The 19,667-nt window shown below is 35.9% G+C and overlaps 1 protein-coding gene across 6 annotated transcripts in view; it reads left to right on the top strand.

The window, feature by feature from the left end:
* Fxr1 (FMR1 autosomal homolog 1) overlaps nt 1-19,667 on the top strand; it is a 66,178-nt gene that overhangs the window by 28,726 nt on the left and 17,785 nt on the right. For all 6 annotated transcript variants that reach the window (XM_090342505.1, XM_090342541.1, XM_090342514.1 and 3 more), the window contains exons 4-10: nt 5,644-5,715; nt 6,462-6,610; nt 6,823-6,916; nt 7,539-7,655; nt 9,594-9,764; nt 11,634-11,712; nt 15,820-15,929. In XM_090342505.1, coding sequence (XP_090198631.1) covers nt 5,644-5,715; nt 6,462-6,610; nt 6,823-6,916; nt 7,539-7,655; nt 9,594-9,764; nt 11,634-11,712; nt 15,820-15,929 — 792 coding nt within the window. The remainder of the gene's footprint in view (nt 1-5,643; nt 5,716-6,461; nt 6,611-6,822; nt 6,917-7,538; nt 7,656-9,593; nt 9,765-11,633; nt 11,713-15,819; nt 15,930-19,667) is intronic.

Consider the following 19,667-nt stretch of genomic DNA (forward strand, 5'->3'; position numbering starts at 1 on the left):
TGTCCCATCATAGATTATGTAGTTATGTTCATATCTCCAAGACCATGTCCATAATCTTGGGTACCCAAATATTGAGTCATTGCTCTTGTACTGTTTGGATCTAATATCCACATATCAAGGAGACCATGTGCCTTTTGTTCATTTGGTCTCACCATGATTTGCTCTAGTGAATGTCTGGTGGCTATCTATTTAGAATTCCATTGTGTGTGTATGTATATTATATATATTTTATATTTATATATATCACATTTTCCGTGTCCATTCATCTGCAGTAGGGCATCTGGGTTGTTTCCATTGCTTGGCTATTGTGAATAGTGCAGAGATTAACATGGCTGAGCAGATGTCCTTATCATATCCTGCGTTATGATGCTCAGGGTAGATGCCTAGGAGTGGTATGGTGGGATTGTCGGGAAGGTTTGTTTTTTGAGAAACCTCCAAACTGCCTCCCAGAGTGGCTGTACTAGTTTAGTTTACCTTCCTACCAGCAGTGCAGTAGGGGTTCCTCTTTATCGAAAACCCTGCCAGCATTTGTTGTTGTCTGAGTTCAGAATATTGGCCATTCTAATTGGGGTGTTTTTATTTGCATTTCCTTGATGACTGTGAATGATGAGCATTTTCTCGTGTGGGTTTTTTTCTTTTTTGCCATTTTAACCTCTTGATAAGTCTTTCTTTAGTTCCCTTGCCCATTTAGTGATTGGTTTGTTGGGTTGCGGGAAGGGGGGGGTGTTAATTTCTTGAGTTTCCTGAAGATACTGGATATTAAGCATTTGTCTGATGTATTATTGGTAAATATCTTTTCCCAGTTGGTTGACTCTCTTTCTATTTTAGGCATAACTAGCCTTTGTCCATGCAGACACTTTTTTAAAAAAAAATTTTTTTTTTTTACCAGTTCTGGGCTTTAGCTCGGGGTGAGCACTGTCCTTGGACTTTCTCAAGGCTAGAGTGCTACCACATGAGCCACAGCACCACTTCTGGATGTTTTCTATGTATGTGATACTGAGGAATCAAACCCGGGTCTTTGTGCATGCTAGGCAAGCTCTCTACCACTAGGTTAAACTCCCAGTCCCACACTTTATTTTTAGGTAGTCCCATTTGTTGAGTCTCTCCAGTCTGTTGTGACCACCCTGGGTCTCTCTTCAGGAAGTTTTTGCCTGTGCCTATGAGTTTCAGTGTCTCTCCTACTCTATTCATGTAGTGGTTTCAGGTCTGATACTGAGTTCTTTGATCCACATTGTGTTAATGCTTGTACATGGCTACAGGCTGGGATCAAGTTTTAGTATTCTGTATGTGGCTGCCCAGTTTTCCCAGCATCAATAATTGAATAGGCTGTGTTTGTTCCAAAGTTGACTATAGGTACGTGTTTTTTTTTGTGGATCTTCTATTCTGTTGCATTGATCTTCTGGTCTATTTTTGTGCCAATACCATGCTGGTTTTTTTTTATTAAAGAATTTATTAACATTTATTTTTACATATTTCAAATGACATGTTTAACAAACGAGTGTTTAAGAAGGGAATCTATATACAATCACTGGCACTTAGTTTTTAGAACATAATCAAAATTAGGCTAAGGGTTTGTATATCATAGATATATATTAATTTATGTAATAAAACATTATGTCTATAGAGTCATAGGTTTTTATGTGTATGTAGTTGTGTTTATATTTCCAATACCATGTCCATAGCATTGGGTATGCATATATTGAGTCCTCGCTCTTGTAACAAAGCTGTTTTTGTTATTATGGCTCTATAGTAGAGTTTGAAGTCTGGTATTGTAATACCACCTGCATTGCTCTTTTTGCCTAGTATTGCTTTGGCTGTTCCATATGAATCTTTGGATTATACCTTCTATTTCAGTAGAGAATGTCTTTGGGATTTTGATGAGGATTGCATTGAAATTGCATATCAATTTTGGTAGTATGTCCATTTTCACTGCGTTGGTTCTCTCTATCCATGAGCATGGGATCATGTCTTTCCATTTCCTGGTATCCTCTTTCTTTAGGCTTTTATAGGGTAATAGAGATTTTGAAAGAGTTCGTTAGCTGGGCATGGTCTCATGCCTGTAAACCTAGCTACTCAGAAGGCAGAGATCTGAAGGTCACTATTCAAAGCCAGCCCAGGCACTAAAGTCTCTGAGACTCTTATCTCCAGTTAACCCCTAGAAAACCAGAAGTGGCGCTGTAGCTCAAGCTGTGAGTGCCGGCCTTGAGCTGAACAACTCAGGGACAGTTCCGAGGCAAAGAGTTCAAGCCCCATGACTAATGAAAAAATTTAAATCAAATTCATATTTAAGTTTTTTTTTTAAGTTTTGTTTTGGTAGTAGGGCTTTAACTCACAGTCTAAACACTGTCCTAAGATTTGTGCTATCTCCGAGACCTCTGCTATTTGAGCCACAATTTCACTTGCAGGTTTTTGGGTAGTTAATTGGAGACAAGTCTCACGACCTTTCCTACCCAGGCTACCTTTGAACTAATATCCTTGTAATTACACCTCTTGAGTAGCTGGGATTACAAGTGTGAGCTACTAGCACCAGGCTTGATATTTAACATTTAACTACCAAAAAGAACCATCTCAGTCTGGCACTCTTTTTGCTTGTTAGAAACATTTTTTCCCCCAAACTCTTATTTCCTTGGTTAGTAGTGACATCTTAATGCCTCGTAAATTACATATATATATATTTTTTTGCCAGTCCTGGGCTGGGCTCAGGGCCTGAACACTGCCATTGGGTTTTTCTCAAGGCGAGAGCTCTACCACTTGAGCCTGAGCACTACTTCTGGCTTTTTCCTATGTATGTGATATCAAGGAATTGAACCCGGGTCTTCGTCCATGCTGGACAAGCACTCTACCGCTAGGCCAAACTCCCACCCTAAATTATATTTCTTTAGTTGTAGGTTCCTTATTCTCTGAATTGTCTGTTCTGATTTTTCGTGTGTATTTTGGGATGGGAGGCTTGAATGCAGATCCTGGGCATTGTCCCTGAGCTGCTTTTGATCAAGGCTACTGTTCTACCGCATCTTAGTGATTCATTGGTGATGAGTCTCATGGACTTTCTATGTGTGGCTTTGAATTGATCCTCAGGTCTCAGCCTTCTGAGTAGTTGAGATTACAGTTGTGAGTAACCAGCACTGATTCAGTTTTTTTCCCTATGTTTAGAATAAAAATTCCTGGTCTTTTATATATAGCAGACAATCTACTTGTTACTAGAGTAGTGATGCTACAGGAAAGTGTATTCAAAAGGACCTGGCCTTTGTGAGTGCTACATTTTTGTTTTGTCTTGTGGGTTTTTATTTTATTCTTTTGGAGACAGGGTTTCAATATTGTAGCCCAGGCTGGCCTTGAACTTGTGTCTTCTTGCATCTGCCTTCCCAGGGGATAGGATTATAAATATAATTTATGCCTGTAATTAATTTATTTTCTATTTATAAGCAAGGTATATGAATCAAGAGCCTTTGGTAAATATGAAATTGATTTAGGTGGTTTCATGACTCCTGTTTTTTTTTTTTAAACATCAAATGAGATAACCACCCATTGAAAGTATTACCAGACATTAGTTAAGGGCTTAATTTATTTGATACTTTGTAGCACTGGGATTTGATTTTTTTTTTTTTTTTTTTTTTTTTTTGCCAGTCCTGGGCTTAAGCTCAGGGCCTAAGGACTGCCCCTGGATTTTTCTCAAGGCTAGAACTCTACCACTTGAGCCTTAGCACCACTTCTGGCTTTTTCTAAGTATGTGATACCAAGGAATCGAACCCAGGTCTTTGTGCATGCTAGGCAAGCACTCGACCCCTAGGCCAAACTCCCAGCCCCCATTTTTATTATAGAAATTTTGCAAACTTTGATGTTCAATTTGATATGACTAATCATTTGGAATTTTTTCTTTACCATCTATTTCTGTTCATCTTTGCATACTACATTTGGCATTTTTTCCATCTAGGTCAGGAGTAGGGAGCATGTTTTCTTCTGAGGTCCCTTGGAATATAAATCATTTACAGGCCATATATCATGAACACCTGACATGTGTCTTTTGTCATGTACAAAATGATTTCATAGGCCTTATATATCCATTGAGCTGGACATTTCTCCATCCCTGATACAGGAAGTCAATTTTGGTGCACAAACATGTTTAAAAAAAAAAAAAAGGAAAGAATACTGTCATCTGTGTAACAATACATTTCTAGGTCCTTGTCAGATAATTTTTTGTGTTAAATTTCTAGTTGCGTGATTAAATAAAGGTATCATCTTAACTTTTCTCCTTAGAAATACATTAAGAACATTAATCCAGGATGTAATTTGAGGATTTTGTAATCTAAGTTACTATATAATTTCATTTACCAGTAGAATCTAGACAACTGCTGTTATTTTGCCTTCTCTGATTTTTCTAATAATTGTAAAATACTTTTTCTGCCTTTTTGTTCTCATTATTATGGAAGAATAAGTCTGCTAAAATGTGTAGCTGAAGGTGTTGCTTAGGAGTAGAGCCACCTGCTTAGCAAGCTTGAGTCTCTTGAGTTTAAAACACCACACTTCAAAAAAAACTCCCCCAAACCTGCCATAGCACCCATGAGCAGCCCAAACAACCAAGTAAATTATTGCAGACAAAATAAGATCACAATTCTACATTAGGATTGTTGGAAAGGGTTCAGTTTATGTATGTTGCAGAATAAATTTTATTCTAGTAGTAAAAATATATTTTCCTTTGGAGACCTCTAGGAAAGAATAAAAGTGAATTATTTAAGAAGTGAATTGCTTAAAAACTAAAGATTCTAAAATTGATTTCACTGGATCCTGATTGTTACACTTCTTTTTTTTAAATTTTCTCATTTCTACACAAATTTCATTGCTAGATTTTGGCTTACTCATTTACCTACTCCCAAAATGGCTGAAATGATCTTGATAGAATGGCTGAAATGATCTTGATAGAATCTCAAAGGTTTTCAAAACTGTTTGCAAATATTCCCTGTGTAAATCTTAACCAGTAGTTGATATCTCTGACCACCTCTTCCTGTGCAGTCTTGTTTTATTCAAGATTTTTTTGTGAGGATACTTTTTTTCTCCTTCTCATGTTTTGTTTTGAAAATATATTAAGATATACAATATTATTTGAGTGAGTTTTTTGTTTTTAGCAGAAAGTATGTTACTTCCTTAAAGTGATTTCAGTGTTAGGGTTATCCTCTGAAAATAATTCTTACGAATTTATTGAACAGAACTGAAGGGCATGTTATAAGATGGCCTTTTAACACGTGTTAATGTTTTGGTTTAGAAAGCTGTCATCAGTTTGGAATTAGATTTCTAAGATGCCAAATTGCCCCAAAATGTGTTCATTCTTTCCTTAGGTAGTAAAAGTTTGTCAGCTTCAATGAATGCCAGGCCCACTCCCTTTTCCCTCCCTCCCCATCCCTATCACCCCTTTTCTCTTTTCTTCTTCCCCTACTCTCTCATCCCCTTCCTTCTTTCCTTTACCTCTCTGTTTCCCTCATTTATGGTGCTAAGCATTAACTTTGGGCCTTTTAACTGACTGGGTAACTAATCTACTATTTGAACTACAATTTCAGCCACATTTTTGATTCTTAAATTTACTAACATATGTATAATAAGTCATTTGTCTTGTTAGAATCATTTGAGAGAATTGATATTTTTTCCCTTCAGGTATACTCAAGAGCAAATGACCAAGAACCATGTGGATGGTGGTTAGCTAAAGTTCGAATGATGAAAGGAGAAGTAAGTGATTTTTGAAACCGTATCAAGAAAATACCCTCAATCTGGGTGTAGTAGCTCATGCCTGTAATCCTAGCTACTTGGTAGAGTGAGATCTGAGGATCAAGGTTCTAAAGGACCTGAGACTTATTTCCAGTTAACCTCCAGAAAATGGGAAGTCTCTAGGGTAGGGCGGTAGTCTTGAGCTGAAGAGCTGAGGGACAGCACCCAAGCCCAGCTCATGCTCCGTGACCCACAGAAAAAAAAAAAAAAAAAAGAAAAAATATCTCAAGTCTTTGGTTTCTGTAAAATGTTAATTCATTTGTAAAAGCCTACTTCAGGCATAAAAGAATTATTACTGGGAAGAGGAAACCTGTTGTAGGGTGACACTGGAGGGGAGAGGGGGCACACAAATGGAGAGAGGAAGGGTGAGCAAATAGGATCATTAAATGTATATTATGTAAAATTGAACTATGTAAGTGGAGGAGATTAGAGATGGAAGGAGAAAATGGGGGAGAATGATGAAAGGGAATGATCAAGATGATACATAATATTCATAACCTTGCTTTCAAAGCTTTTTGTACAACTACTAGTTTATGCTTATGATAATTTATAGTCTAATAGTGGCAAATTAGTTTGTTATAATTAATTTGTGTTTAATATTTGTGTCATAGGATAAAGGGCCTACTGATTAAACTGATCAAAGTAATGACTTCCTCACAAGTTCTTTAGTTTTATTGGGATTTTAATAGTATTATCATGTCTTTCAGTTTTATGTCATTGAATATGCTGCGTGTGATGCCACTTACAATGAAATAGTCACATTCGAACGACTTCGGCCTGTCAATCAAAATAAAACTGTCAAAAAAAATACCTTCTTTAAATGCACAGTAGATGTTCCTGAAGATCTGAGAGAAGCGTGAGTAATTTTGTTTACTCTTAGATTGTGAATTTAATGTGTTAGAAAGCAATATTTTTCCCCAAACCCAGTCATAAAGTAATCTGATAAGAGATTTTTTTAAATAAATGAAGGTTATAATGGGACGACAAGATGAAATACTGAATTTGCGCTATAAACTTTCTCCATATTTATTGTTGTTGAACTTTTATATCTAATTCATTTCTCTGTAGGTGTGCTAATGAAAATGCACATAAAGATTTTAAGAAAGCAGTAGGAGCATGCAGAATTTTTTACCACCCCGAAACCACGCAGCTAATGATACTGGTAAGGTAACACCACATTTTAAGGTAGCCATTAATAGCTGTTGTATGGAATTTATAATACATTAAAATATGTAGTTATGATAAGATAAAAGCTTAATAGTGAATTTTATTAATAGGGTGCAGGAGAAATATTTTGTATTATAAAATGTTGCTTTTTTTGCTGTGACTTTTTTTAGCATCATTTATTTGTACAAGAGAGTTACATTTTGCTCTCTGTATATGCATATGATGCACCTTGATTAGAATCATCCCTTTCTAATACTTCTTGACATTTAACTGTTTATATACACATACATTTCTGTTGAACAGCCTTATTTTTCAATCTTTTCTGGAGTAATCAAAAGCAGTGATTAATATGACATTAATGTTACATTACATAGCATTGCATTACATTATCATTTAGTGTAGAATCCTAGCTTCTCCTACCTTCCCACTGGACATCTTCTGAATAGCAAATAGTAATGTTTTCAGCAAGGAAAACAAGATTACATTAGAGAGAATGAATGTTAGCTAGCGAAAGCCATATAGTTTATGATAATTTTGGATGATTTCTGTAAAAGGAGCATATTTGTGTTAATGTTGAAAAATTTTAACCTTTGAGTGATTAATACCTTTGTTTACAGTCTGCTAGTGAAGCAACTGTGAAGAGAGTTAATATCTTGAGTGACATGCATTTGCGAAGTATTCGTACAAAGTTGATGCTTATGTCCAGAAATGAAGAGGCCACTAAGCATTTAGAAGTAAGTGGTTTTATTTATGAAAGTTTTAAATGTCCCATTTACTATCAAAAGTATATTTTTGTTTGGTGGGTTAAAGACCTGTCTAGTGCCTATTAGAAGAACTAGCTTTCTATGTTCCTACTTTTATTTCTGTTATTACATTTACTTTTATCAATCGTCGTCTTTCTTTTGTTAAATGTCTCTTGAACTTCATTGTTAGGGATTAGGTGACAGATACCAAAGAGTTTAGAACTAGCAATAGTGAGAAAGACTATTTTGCTACAGTTTTGCTCTTTTTAAAAATCCACTGTTTCCCATCACAAAATCAATTCACTGTAGCAACTCTTCTATATTGCTGTTTGTAGAAAGTTGAAGAAGTCCAGGAGTGGCAAATCAATCACATGCACATGTTTTTTAAAATACTAAGTTTGCCAATTTTTCTCCTGTCTTTTGTATATGTGTGTCATATACACACATATTGGGGCTTGAATTCAGGGATTGGATGTTGTTCCTTAGTGTTTTTGCTCCAGACTGATGATTTCCAGGTTGAGCCAAGCTCCACTTTGACCTTTTATGAAGATAGTCACAGTGACATTCCTGTCCTGACTGTGCTGTTTTTAACCTAGATCCTCAGATCTGAGTAGCTAAGATTACAGGCATGAGCCACTAGTGTCCATCTTATGTCTTGAGATTGTTTTCTTCTTTCCACCACTACTCTATTAAGATACCTGTTCTTTCCTTTTCCCTCACCATCCAGCAGAACATAATGTGCACACATACACTACCTTTTACTAGGAAATATTTGTGTTTTAATTTAAAGATACATGAAATAAAAGATGTATGAATGAATTTTAAAACAAGAATGATTGAATTAGAACATTGTGTATGTCTGTAATTTTATGTGTTGTGGAATTAAATACACTGAATTACCCATTTTTTTTTCTTCTCATTTTGATACTAGAAGAAATTTGTTTATTCCTTAGGATAATGAGTTTTGGACTTTTTTACTTAGTTTTTTGTCATATTTTGAAATAAAATCTTAAAACATGTCAGGGGCTGGTGGCAAACACCTGAAATCCAGCTTAATTAGCTGAGTAGCTAACTCAGGAAGTTGAGATCTGAAGATTATGTTTGAAGCCAGCCTAGTCAAGAAAGTGTGAGCTTCCTATCTCAACCAGAAGGCTGTAAGTGGAGCAGTGGCTCTAAGTGGTAGAGTACTAGCCTTGACTACAAAGCCCTCAAGGACAAGCCTTGAATTCAAGCCCCAGGAAATTAACATAAAAACTACTATCAGACTTTTTAAATGTACATTTCATTGATGTTAATGGATTTTACATTCTCTTTATATTTATTTGAGACTGGTACTCTGCTGTCCAAACTAGCCTAGAACTTAAAATCTCCCTGCCTCATCCATGGCTGGATTTTGTTTTATTTGACCAGCCTTTTGCCCCTTTCTTACCCATTGAAAGTAGACAACTTGGAGATGAAAACAGTCTTTGAAACTTGAATTATTCAGAATTTTAGTGATAAGCTGGTTTTCAAACATACTTGTAGATAATGCCACGATTACAGGTTTGTGCAGTCAGCATTGTATATTTTACATTCTTGGTCAGTGTGTAGTACTTTTCATATTGTTAAATAACAGTTAAAAATTTCCCATTTTTTTCCTCCCTCAAGGTGTCTACCACCAGTCTACTTTTATTTTCTGTAAATACAATTATCATAGATATGTAAATAGAATCTTAAAATATTACCTTTTGTAAATGACTTATTTCAGATAGGATAATAATGCTCTGAGTATGTCACAGTATGTCTCAGAATTTCCTTCCCTTTCGATGATGATACTTCACCTATGTATATACCACATTATTCATTGGTTGGTAGATGGATGTTTTCAACCTGTTGATGTGAATAATGATAGAAATAGGGATGTAAATACTAATTTACCTCTTTTACTAGTGCACAAAACAACTTGCAGCAGCTTTTCATGAGGAATTTGTTGTGAGAGAAGATTTAATGGGCCTGGCAATAGGAACACATGGTAGTAACATACAGCAAGCTAGGAAGGTTCCTGGAGTTACCGCTATTGAGCTAGATGAAGATACTGGAACATTTAGAATCTATGGAGAGGTAAGTTGGCTTTTTCTTGCTTCTAACATTACAGAATTAATAATGTTGTATTATATTTTAATATTTCAATTAGTATTTCAGTTTTTATCTTAAATTTTATTTAAGGTAGGATTTATTTTCATTTAAAATCTATCGCTTTGGTGTAAACCTAACTACTCAGGGAGCTGAGATCTGAGTATTCAGGTTTTAAGCAGTCATACAAGAGACTATTAAGATACTCAAGTGTTAGAGTATCAGTCTTGAGCAAAAAATAGTGCAAGGTCTTGAGTTCAAACCAAAAGAAGAAAAAGAAATCGGATTCTGGGAACTGGTACAATGGCTCATGGTATTTTTCTTGCCTCACAAGCATGAGGCTCAGAGTTCAATCTTCAATACATTTAAGAAAAGTTAAGTACAGTTATCTTCTATTGGGAGGATTTTCTGAGTAATGTTTACAATTTTCAGAAGTTTCTTAAAAGACTTCTGTAGCTTTTTTCCTATTTTACACCTACTAATAATTCATATAGTTTTGACTGCTGTTTCGTCAACACTAGTTAAGTCTGTAATAAAACTTTTTTACGATTTGAATTTGGATAACATTTTGTCACTTTATATTTGCATGGTGGGAAATTAAGTTCTATAAAAAAATACAGCACATATGTATAATCAAAGCACTCAAAAAAGGTCAAGGGGATGAAAAGTTTAAGGCCAGTCTGAGTGTTATATTTGGCCTTCAGCTTGGGTAACTTAGCCAAGACCATGTCTCAAGGAATGAGACAATAGCCCAGTGATGGAATATTTGACTATAATATGCTACTCCCTAGGTTCAGTTCCCATTGCTAAAAGGGAAAAGAGTTTATTTTAGATGGTTGAAAGCCCAAGGACAGTGCTCAGGTCCTGAGTTCAAAGCCCAGGTCTGGCAGAAAAAAAAAAAGCCTCACTAACTTTTCTGTCCCAGCTGGCTTGTAAACAGGATCCTCAGATCTAAGCCTTCTAAGAAGCTTGGATTGCAGGCCTGAGCCCCCAGTGCTCAGCCTTAAATCATGGATTTTTAGCTTGATGCTTATAATAATTTTGACCACAGAGAATTATTTGTATTTTTGAGAGCTTTCAAAGTGAATTGTGCAACAATATCATTAGGAGGCAGTCATTGTAGCTTGTCTCTGCATTTTGACAAGGTTTTATTTTCCCTGCGTAAGTACCTCCAAAAATAGTGATGGTGGGCTGGGAGTTGGCCCTAGTGGTAGAATGCTTGCCTAGCGTGCACAAAGGCCCGGGTTCGATCCCTCAGTACCACATTCATAGAAAAAAGCTGCAAGTGGTGCTATGGCTCAAGTGGTAGAGCTCTAACCTTGAGAAAGCTCAAGGACAGCGCTCAGGCCCTGAGTTCAAGCCCCACAACGAGCAAAAATTTTAGAAAAAAAAATTGTGACCCTTCTCACTCTTGGATATTTTTCAGTGGGAACTGAATAAATTTTAATGCTTTTTAACAATAAAGTGGTTTAAAAGACCTTATCTTTGCAAAAGAACTTTTAAAAACATTTCTGATTTGTAGAATACATAAATGCAATTTTTCAGAAAACTTGAATAAATGACAGTTTTTGCACTCAACTGGAGAAATATATTCTAGGAATATCCCTAGTATATTTTGGAAGGGGTTAATGTTTGATTCCTCATGTAGTAAAAGTAATTTAAACTATTATTAAAAGAGAATGTAGATGCTAAAGTTTTTCATGTGCAACACTTTTTTTCCTTAGTAGTTTTAAATTACTTAATCTGAAATAGCACTTCTTAGTGACTGAGTGGAATTTTGCTTTTCTCATTTTGTTTTGGGTTGTGAGTTGCTTCAAGATAATAACAATACTTCTTATTTGTTTTTCCTTTATTTAGAGTGCTGATGCTGTAAAAAAGGCAAGAGGTTTCTTGGAATTTGTGGAAGATTTTATTCAGGTTCCTAGGAATCTTGTTGGTAGGTACTTCCAAAAATAAATATTTATGCAGATTAATTTGACAGTTTCATAGTTTTCTTATTCTAATTATAGGGATATTTAGATAGCAAATGCTGTCATATTGTTGGTGATAATATAATAATTGGTGACTTGGGCCTATGTAAAAAGTAAAGATGCTTTCTTAAGACCTATAATTTGTATAACAGTTGGTCGTATTACAGGTTTTCTTAAGTCTTCTCATCTATGGAGCTCTTCTTTATTCCCTTCTCTTTAGGTCTTTTATTTTTACCATTCAGATATTTTACTTTTTGAAAAGGCGTTTATTATAATTTTTTTCTTTTGTTTAGTACAGAAGAAAAAGCAATAATGGGACTAACAGTAGGTAAATAGATTTCTATACAATAGGCCCTGAATAAATAAAATTAGTTGTTAGCAAGGCTTAAAATGAGCTAAGAAGTCATGGTGCTTTTATTAGGAGAGATTTTACTATTGTTTATCTCCACTAATGAAAATGATGGCATGCATGAGTTACATAAATTAAATGACAAAAAACTTGAGCCTAAAGCTATAAAACAGCATTCAAGCCTGGGATGGCCTCAAGGTTTTGCTATTAATGCTCTCTTATGTTTGTGCTTTTCCTTTTGTGTGTGTGTGTGTGTGTGTGTGTGTGTGTGTGTGTGTGTGTGTGTGTGTGTGTGATAGTGCTGTGCTTAGGGTGCCCTGCCACAAAGCTACATCTCTAATCCTGTTCTGTGTCTCTAGAGCTTTGAGGCTAATATACTAAGTTGTGATTATTCTGAATATTAATAAATGAAAAGAAATAATAATGTAGTACTGTTTACTAACAGGGGGGATGACTTTTTGTTCCCTTTGTCTCATTAAGTTCTTTTTGCCTGTTAATTCATTTATATTATGGGACTCGCTTATCTTTTAGAAAATAATTGCCTAGATAATGGTGCTTCATTAATCATACTGCAAAAAACAAAGAAAACCGAAGAAGATTTAAAACATTTATTTTGTCTGTTAAGCAAAAATGGTTTACAAGAACCAACCTCCTTCCCCCTCCCGCCTCCCCCTCCCCCTCTTTCCCCTCTTCCCCTCTTCCCCTCTCTCCCTCTCTCCTTCTCTCCTTCTCTCCCTCTCTCCCTCTCTCCCTCTCTCCCTCTCTCCTTCTCTCCCTCTCTCTCTCCCTCTCTCCCTCTCTCCCTCTCTCCCTCTCTCCCTCTCTCCCTCTCTCCCTCCCCCCCTCCTCCTTTCTCCTTTTTCTTGATTGTGGGGCTTGAACTCTGTGCCTTGGCATGCTGTCCCTGAGCCATTCTAGTGAAGGTTAGCAAGCACTCTACCACAGCTCCACTTGTTGTTTTCTAGTGGCTAACTGGTGATAAACAGAGTCTCGTGGATTTTCCTGTCTGGGCTGGCTTCAAACTGCAACCCCCAGTACTTAGTCTCTTAAGGAGCTTACTGGTGTAGGCTACCAGCACCTGCCAGGATTTAGTTCTTGAAATCAGTGATTAAATGCTATCCAGTTTTGTCCAAATCTTTGGATAGATTATGACATTACTATTAATTACATAAGTTACTTGATGTAAGTGTGCTGTTTGCCATACTGTATGCTGCTAGAGAGATAAGTTGAAATGAAAGGTGAGAATTTTGTACCATTTTAATGAGCATTCTGATAAAGATATATCCAGATATTTAGTCAAATGAAATCGCCGTTGACAGAACTGCTTTGAAAAATGTGAACTGTTAATTTTTATTTAAGTCATACAGAATTATTGCTATTTGTAAGGTACAACAATATCGTTTAGCTGCTGTGTATATTGTAACTTTAACATTCATCACTTAGAAAATGGTTAGATGATAGAACTATAAAGAGTCAGATTTCTTTCCAACTTGATTCTGCAACAGTACCTTTCTTCTTAGAGTTTTTTCTGTTATAGGTGCCGGGAGTTTGGCCTAGTGTGGTAGAGTGCTTGCCTAGAAAGCAGAAGCTCTGGGTTCGATTCCTTGGTACCACTACACAAAAAGCCAGAAATGATGTTGTGGCTCAAGTGGTAGAGCATTAGCTTTGAGAAATCTCAGGGACAGTGCACAGGCCCTGAGTTCAAGCTCCAGGGCTGGCTTAAAAGTTTTTGGTATTATGGGTAATAATTCTTGATATTTGTGAACTAATGAAATTGAATATATTAGTTTTCTTATTCTACTTGTCTCTCTCCTTGGTTCACTTACCATTCCAACAATAGTACATGTTTTTCTTGTGTTCTTGTTAGCTTTGGTAATATGAATTGCTTGTATGCTCTTCAGGAAACGTATGAAATACCAGCTACCAGATATTGGTGACATTAAGGAGTAGGTCAAAATTTCTCTTGGTTTTCCAGTGTAATACTATATTTCCCTCAGATGTTTCATGAATAAAGCACTCTTTTGAAAGATAGTGTATTCTAAATGAAAGAGAAAAAAAGGACTGAGGAATAAAAGGGAATGAGGACCACTTGGTGGGTAAGTTCCAGAGAGGATTCATTTAAATTTAACAAATTTCAAGAGTTTTAGGATTTGATCATTCTTAATTTTCCCACATCAAATATTCAGTGTACATTGATTTGAAAATTAAAAGTTTTTACTCCATAGAAGCTTCTTTAATCACTTCTTTATTCCATCAGCATTTATTCTTAGTGCTCAATTTATACTACAGGTGTGCTTCAGTTTGTCAATATGCTCTGGAATTTAAACTATGGAAATGATCAGTTAAAATATTGAAGGTCTCTGGCGGGACTAAATAAAACTTGCAGGTAGGTCCCTGCCAAGGACCCAGGAGTGTGGTGGAAGTTTGCTCACCACTGGTATAGTTCACAAAAAGGAAGTGACAGAGATGTTGGGAGAAGGGATTATGCCTGTCTAATTAATTTTTGCTTTTGAGAAGACATTTACTTATTTTTAGCAGGACCAAATACAAAGTTGATTCCTGAGCTTCACTGTGTTAACAATGAGGATTGCTTTTATGTGTTGCTGCTAGGGCTTCTCAGAGAAGACTTAACATCCTGTGTCATAATTGCTTTTTGTAATGAGTTTAATGCCTGCTGCTTTTAAATTGTGGCTTACTAATGGGGAGGGAGGTATTAGAATACGTTTAAAAGTGAAGAGATCCTTGGGGGTTCTTTTGCCACATTGACCAGTTTTCTGTTACCATTATTTACTGGAAATTGTTCTTTTAAGTATGTTGTAGCAAACTTCTTTATTTTTAACCTCTTTCAATCAATTAGTTAGCTGTAAGCTTTTGTGAAAATTTAGACAAAATGATGTGGGATTTATGACAAATACAGAGATCTGTTCATATTTATGTAGTAAAGGTTACCAGGATATTTGCTGATTACTAAGTGACAGTAGCCAGATTACTTTTTTCTATATTAATTTTTAATGGGGAGAAAGAGTCTTCATCTGCTGTTTTTGAGACTCTGCTCTAATTATGGTATGTTTAATAGCTGCATGTGCCAGATTAACAGGTATGGAGAAGGTAAACATTTTGAATTTTATGTTGCAATGTAGTTACCAAGACAATGAAGTTTTATACACACACACACACACACACACACACACACACACACACACACCCCTGTATATACTTGCATAAAGCTGTGAAATACTTTTAAAACTATGTAAATTGTAAATATTTTGTTTTACTGAGATTATATTCTTTCTGAAATTTGGACAAACTTGAAAATAAAAGCAAGATAGTTGTGTGAATACCACCCTAGAAATGAACAAATTCATAAAGTTAACGTCAAATTAATATAGCTTTCTATTTGCTTTTATACATGTAGCAACTTTTGAAGTGGTCAGGAATTTTTATTTTTAAAATGTAAAGATGATACAGAACAGTTACAGACACTTGAAAATATCTACATGTGATCATCGTTGGCAGTCTCAGTGTAACTTCAGGAATACAGAAGGGAAGAAAATTTCAGATTCAAGAAAATTGCTTGGTAGTTCTTAGGTGACTTCATTGAAAATACAATGTAGGAGTTTTATTATTAAGTGATCATATCTGATGTCAAATCATAAATTATTCAGGTTGGTTTTTGAGAGTATAGAACAGTTTGTTTTAACTTGTTGTATTTTCTTTTACAAAGGAAAAGTAATTGGGAAAAATGGCAAAGTCATTCAAGAAATAGTGGATAAATCTGGTGTGGTTCGGGTGAGAATTGAAGGAGATAATGAAAATAAACTGCCTAGAGAAGATGTAAGTATTTTCAGCGTAATAACTCTTATTTTCTATGTTTTTTTGGGGTGACTTTCGAAATGTGTTTAGGATTCATTTCAAAACAATGTCAGTTAACGTACTTTGATAAAGGCTATTCTTCATTGCTTTAAAAAAATTCTGTTCCTTAAACTTTTTTCAAAGTCTGGAATGTTTCAGGGTTCCAAACTTCCACATGCTAAAACATTTCAAACATTGGTTATTGGCGTGTTAAGGCAAATAACCAATTGGAGAGTCAGCATTACTGCTTATTTACCACCTACATATTATATCATTGGTGCTCTTTTTAATCTTAATTTTTCAAAGATTTCTCCCAAACAGGATATGAACTCCTTGTAATCAAAATCATATTGAAATTTTATTTTACCTGTCTATATAAAAAACACATTACCGATATAAAAATAAATACGCATTCTCTCTTTCCTTCCTTTTTCATCATGCCTGTTAGATTTTAGAATGTTGTTTGGTTATCAGCTTTTGGTGGGCACTGTCCCTGAACTTTTGTTTCCTTTAAGGCTAATACTGAGCTTTGTTGTTCAGTTAATATTCTACCACTTGAGCCATAGTTCTACTGTTCCCTTTTTGGCTGTTTAATTGGAGGTAGGGGTTCTTCAGACTTGCCTGGCTTTGTAATCACAATCCTCAGATCTCAGCCTCCTGACTATGTAGGGGTGAACCACCAGTGTCCATCTTGGTTGTCTTCTTGTATCTTTTTTTTGAATTAAATACAATGGTGCCATTCTTTGGTAAGTTACCAGAGAATGGATGAGAGGCTTTCCACTTAAAGAGTTTCTAGACTAAATCAGATCTTTGAGATTAACTGAAGAACTTACTTTAGTTTAACAGTAGAAAAGGAGAGCTAAGCACTTAAAAGGGTGATTCTTATTTATAACTTTGAACTTTGATTTGAGTAAATCCTTTTGTCAGATAACATCTTTCATTCTGTTTTTACCTATTCAAGAAGAGTTCCCAGCCAGGGGTGTGGCCAGTAGTAGCTTACCTAGCATGCAGGAAGCCCTGGGTTTGATTCCTTGGTACCACATACACAGAAAAAGCCAGAAGTGGTGCTGTGGCTCAAGTGGTAGAATGCTAGCCTTGGGAAAGCCCAAGGACAGTGTCCAGGCCCTGAATCCAAGCTCTAGGACTTGGGTGGGGAGGGGGGAGATTTTCCAAAAGGCATATTTAGGTAGCCTCTCTTCTGCTTCCTGCTCTTATAACACTGAAGGGAGGAGGTGCTGGAATGATGGGAAGGGGAGCTTATCTATTTTTTCAGTTTACTTCCTGGTTTTTACCTATGAGTCTTAACTCTTTTGATAACTTATTTTAAGTAAGTTCTGTCTGCCCATCTATTCTTCCTCATTCCCCACTGAACTTTGGTTCCTGATACATTGAAGAAGATGTAGAGGATTAGCAATCCATCCATCAGTAGCTGTTTTGTGCTGAGAGTGAACTGTTGGCCTTGTCTGGAAAACAAAGTAGAAAGTGACATGGGAAATTCAGTTGGCAGAAAGCCAATTTGACAAGCTGTCAGGATGGATCAGAGCCAGATATAAATTTGCAGAACAGAGATACTAGTGAAAACTATTCTTAAGTAGACTTACAGAAAAAAAATAGTAGACTTTTGTTTCCTGTATGGCTGGGTAATAGGACAGATTTTTAAATGGAATCCTGAAACAGTAAATTCAAAGTTTATAGATTTAAGGTTTATATTTACCACACTTTGCACCTATAGAATTGGCATACTAGGTTGATAAAGATGATATCCTACACACACACACACACACACACTCACACACTCTCTTATGCTTCCATCTGTCTTCTATTTTAGATGTGATAGCTAGGTTATTTTCTCCTTTTGTGCTGGTAGTGGAGCTTGAACACCGATCCTTGTGCTCTTGCTTGGCTTTTTTGTTCATGGCTGCTGCTCTACCACTTTTCTTCCACTGTTGGCTTATTGCTGACTAACTGGATATAAGAATCTCAGACTTTTCTGCCTGGGCTGGCCTGGAACCTTGATCCTCAGATCTGAACCTCTTGAGTGGCTAGGATTATAGGCATGAACCTCCAACTCCTGTCTAGTTGTTCTTTATGAATAATGTTAAAGTAAACGTTATTGAATGTTTCCGGGAGGAATAAGATATTTTTACTCCTTGGTGAATCTGTTTTTGTTGTTGTTAGAGCTTCGTCCAGGAAGTTTATAATCAGGTCCTGGGTTCCCTCACAAAGGGGCTTTGTTATCACAAGTGCAGAAATCCAAACCCCATGGAACCCATCTATGTAGGTAAGTTTTGTGCCGTTTCTTTAAGGTGGCCCTAGTATTAAAAGCTTTTCTTTTTTTTTTTTTTTTTGTAGTTCCCTTGGAATTACAGTGTGGCCTAGATAATTTTGTTTAGATCTCCCTTACCTCTTCTTTAGTTAATAGATTTATGCATTTTGGTGACCTAGCATCCTATAGAATCTCATGAATTTGGATTAAGGCTCTATGATTTAAACTTAAAGACCTTAATTATTTTGATGGGTTCCATTGGGTTTAGGACTGAATACCATATACTTAGCTAGTTTCCTTGGTTATTTGTTTATTTTTAAAGCAGATTTAGCGTTTCCTTCCCTTTGTAAAATCAAACTAAGAGGAAGTGGCGCTGTGGCTCAAGGGGTAGGGCAGTAGCCTTGAGCTGAAGAGCTCAGGGACAACACCCAGGTCTAGAGTTCAAGTTCCATGACTGACAAAAACATAAAAATGAAAAATGAATCTAAGACTAATAGTTGAAGACAGGTGCATGCTATAGTTTTCCAAGAACAATCCTAAATGCCTTAAAGAAGAGTCGAACCCATAGTTGACAAAGAACTTAGAATAGCTATATTTAAAATTTGCTGTGTATCTTTTGATCTAAATATTGGTTACCCTGTAGTCAGTGTTCTTTAGTCCAAACAAGGCAGTTAAGGCAGAAAATAGGCCTGTTTAAATTAAAAGGATTTTTATTTTAAGGGAGTTAAGAAAATTGATCCTGTAGCCATGTTGAAATGCATAAGGTTTCTAAGTAAGACGCTAGAAGTTGACCATTTGGAAGCTTGATAAGTGGAAGGAAACATAAATTCTCAAGGACTACCATTTTGGACATGGCTATCCTCTCGCTGGAGGAAGGGACAGTCTTTTCTGTATGTGTCCCTGGATATCATGATTCCTTTTTAGAGTATTCTGTTTTCCAGTGCTGTTTTTCTACATTTATTACTCTAAGTGATATCCCTTTATGTCTTTTCTGCATGTGTCCCTGGATATCATGATTCCTTTTTAGAGTATTCTGTTTTCCAGTGCTGTTTTTCTATATTTATTACTCTTAAGTGATATCCCTTTATCATGATTAATAACATTTTGCACTGGTTGTTTTATTTCTTCTATTAACTGACTAATCCTCTGATTTTACTTTGATGTCCCCAAAGATGGCTGCAATTTGGTTCGTCATTGGAAATGTCAATATTATTCTGCATTTTATCCCTAACAGCATCGTGAGCCTGAAAGACTATATACTTCCCTACCATACTTCCTTAAGGACTAAGAATAGGACATCTTATTTCTTCCAGGTTAGGTCAAAGGTAGTTGTTAATATAAGAATTTCCCAGAATTTTTGGCAAATCATCTGAATTTTTGTTTGAAATGTTCACTATTATAGTTATCAGAAAAAGCTGTACATGGGTAATTTGAGGGCAAGACATTTTCCTGCT

This window comes from Megascapheus bottae, chromosome 1 (genome assembly GCF_031878675.1).
Source record: "Megascapheus bottae isolate mThoBot1 chromosome 1, mThoBot2.hap1, whole genome shotgun sequence".
Lineage (NCBI taxonomy): Eukaryota > Metazoa > Chordata > Mammalia > Rodentia > Geomyidae > Megascapheus > Megascapheus bottae.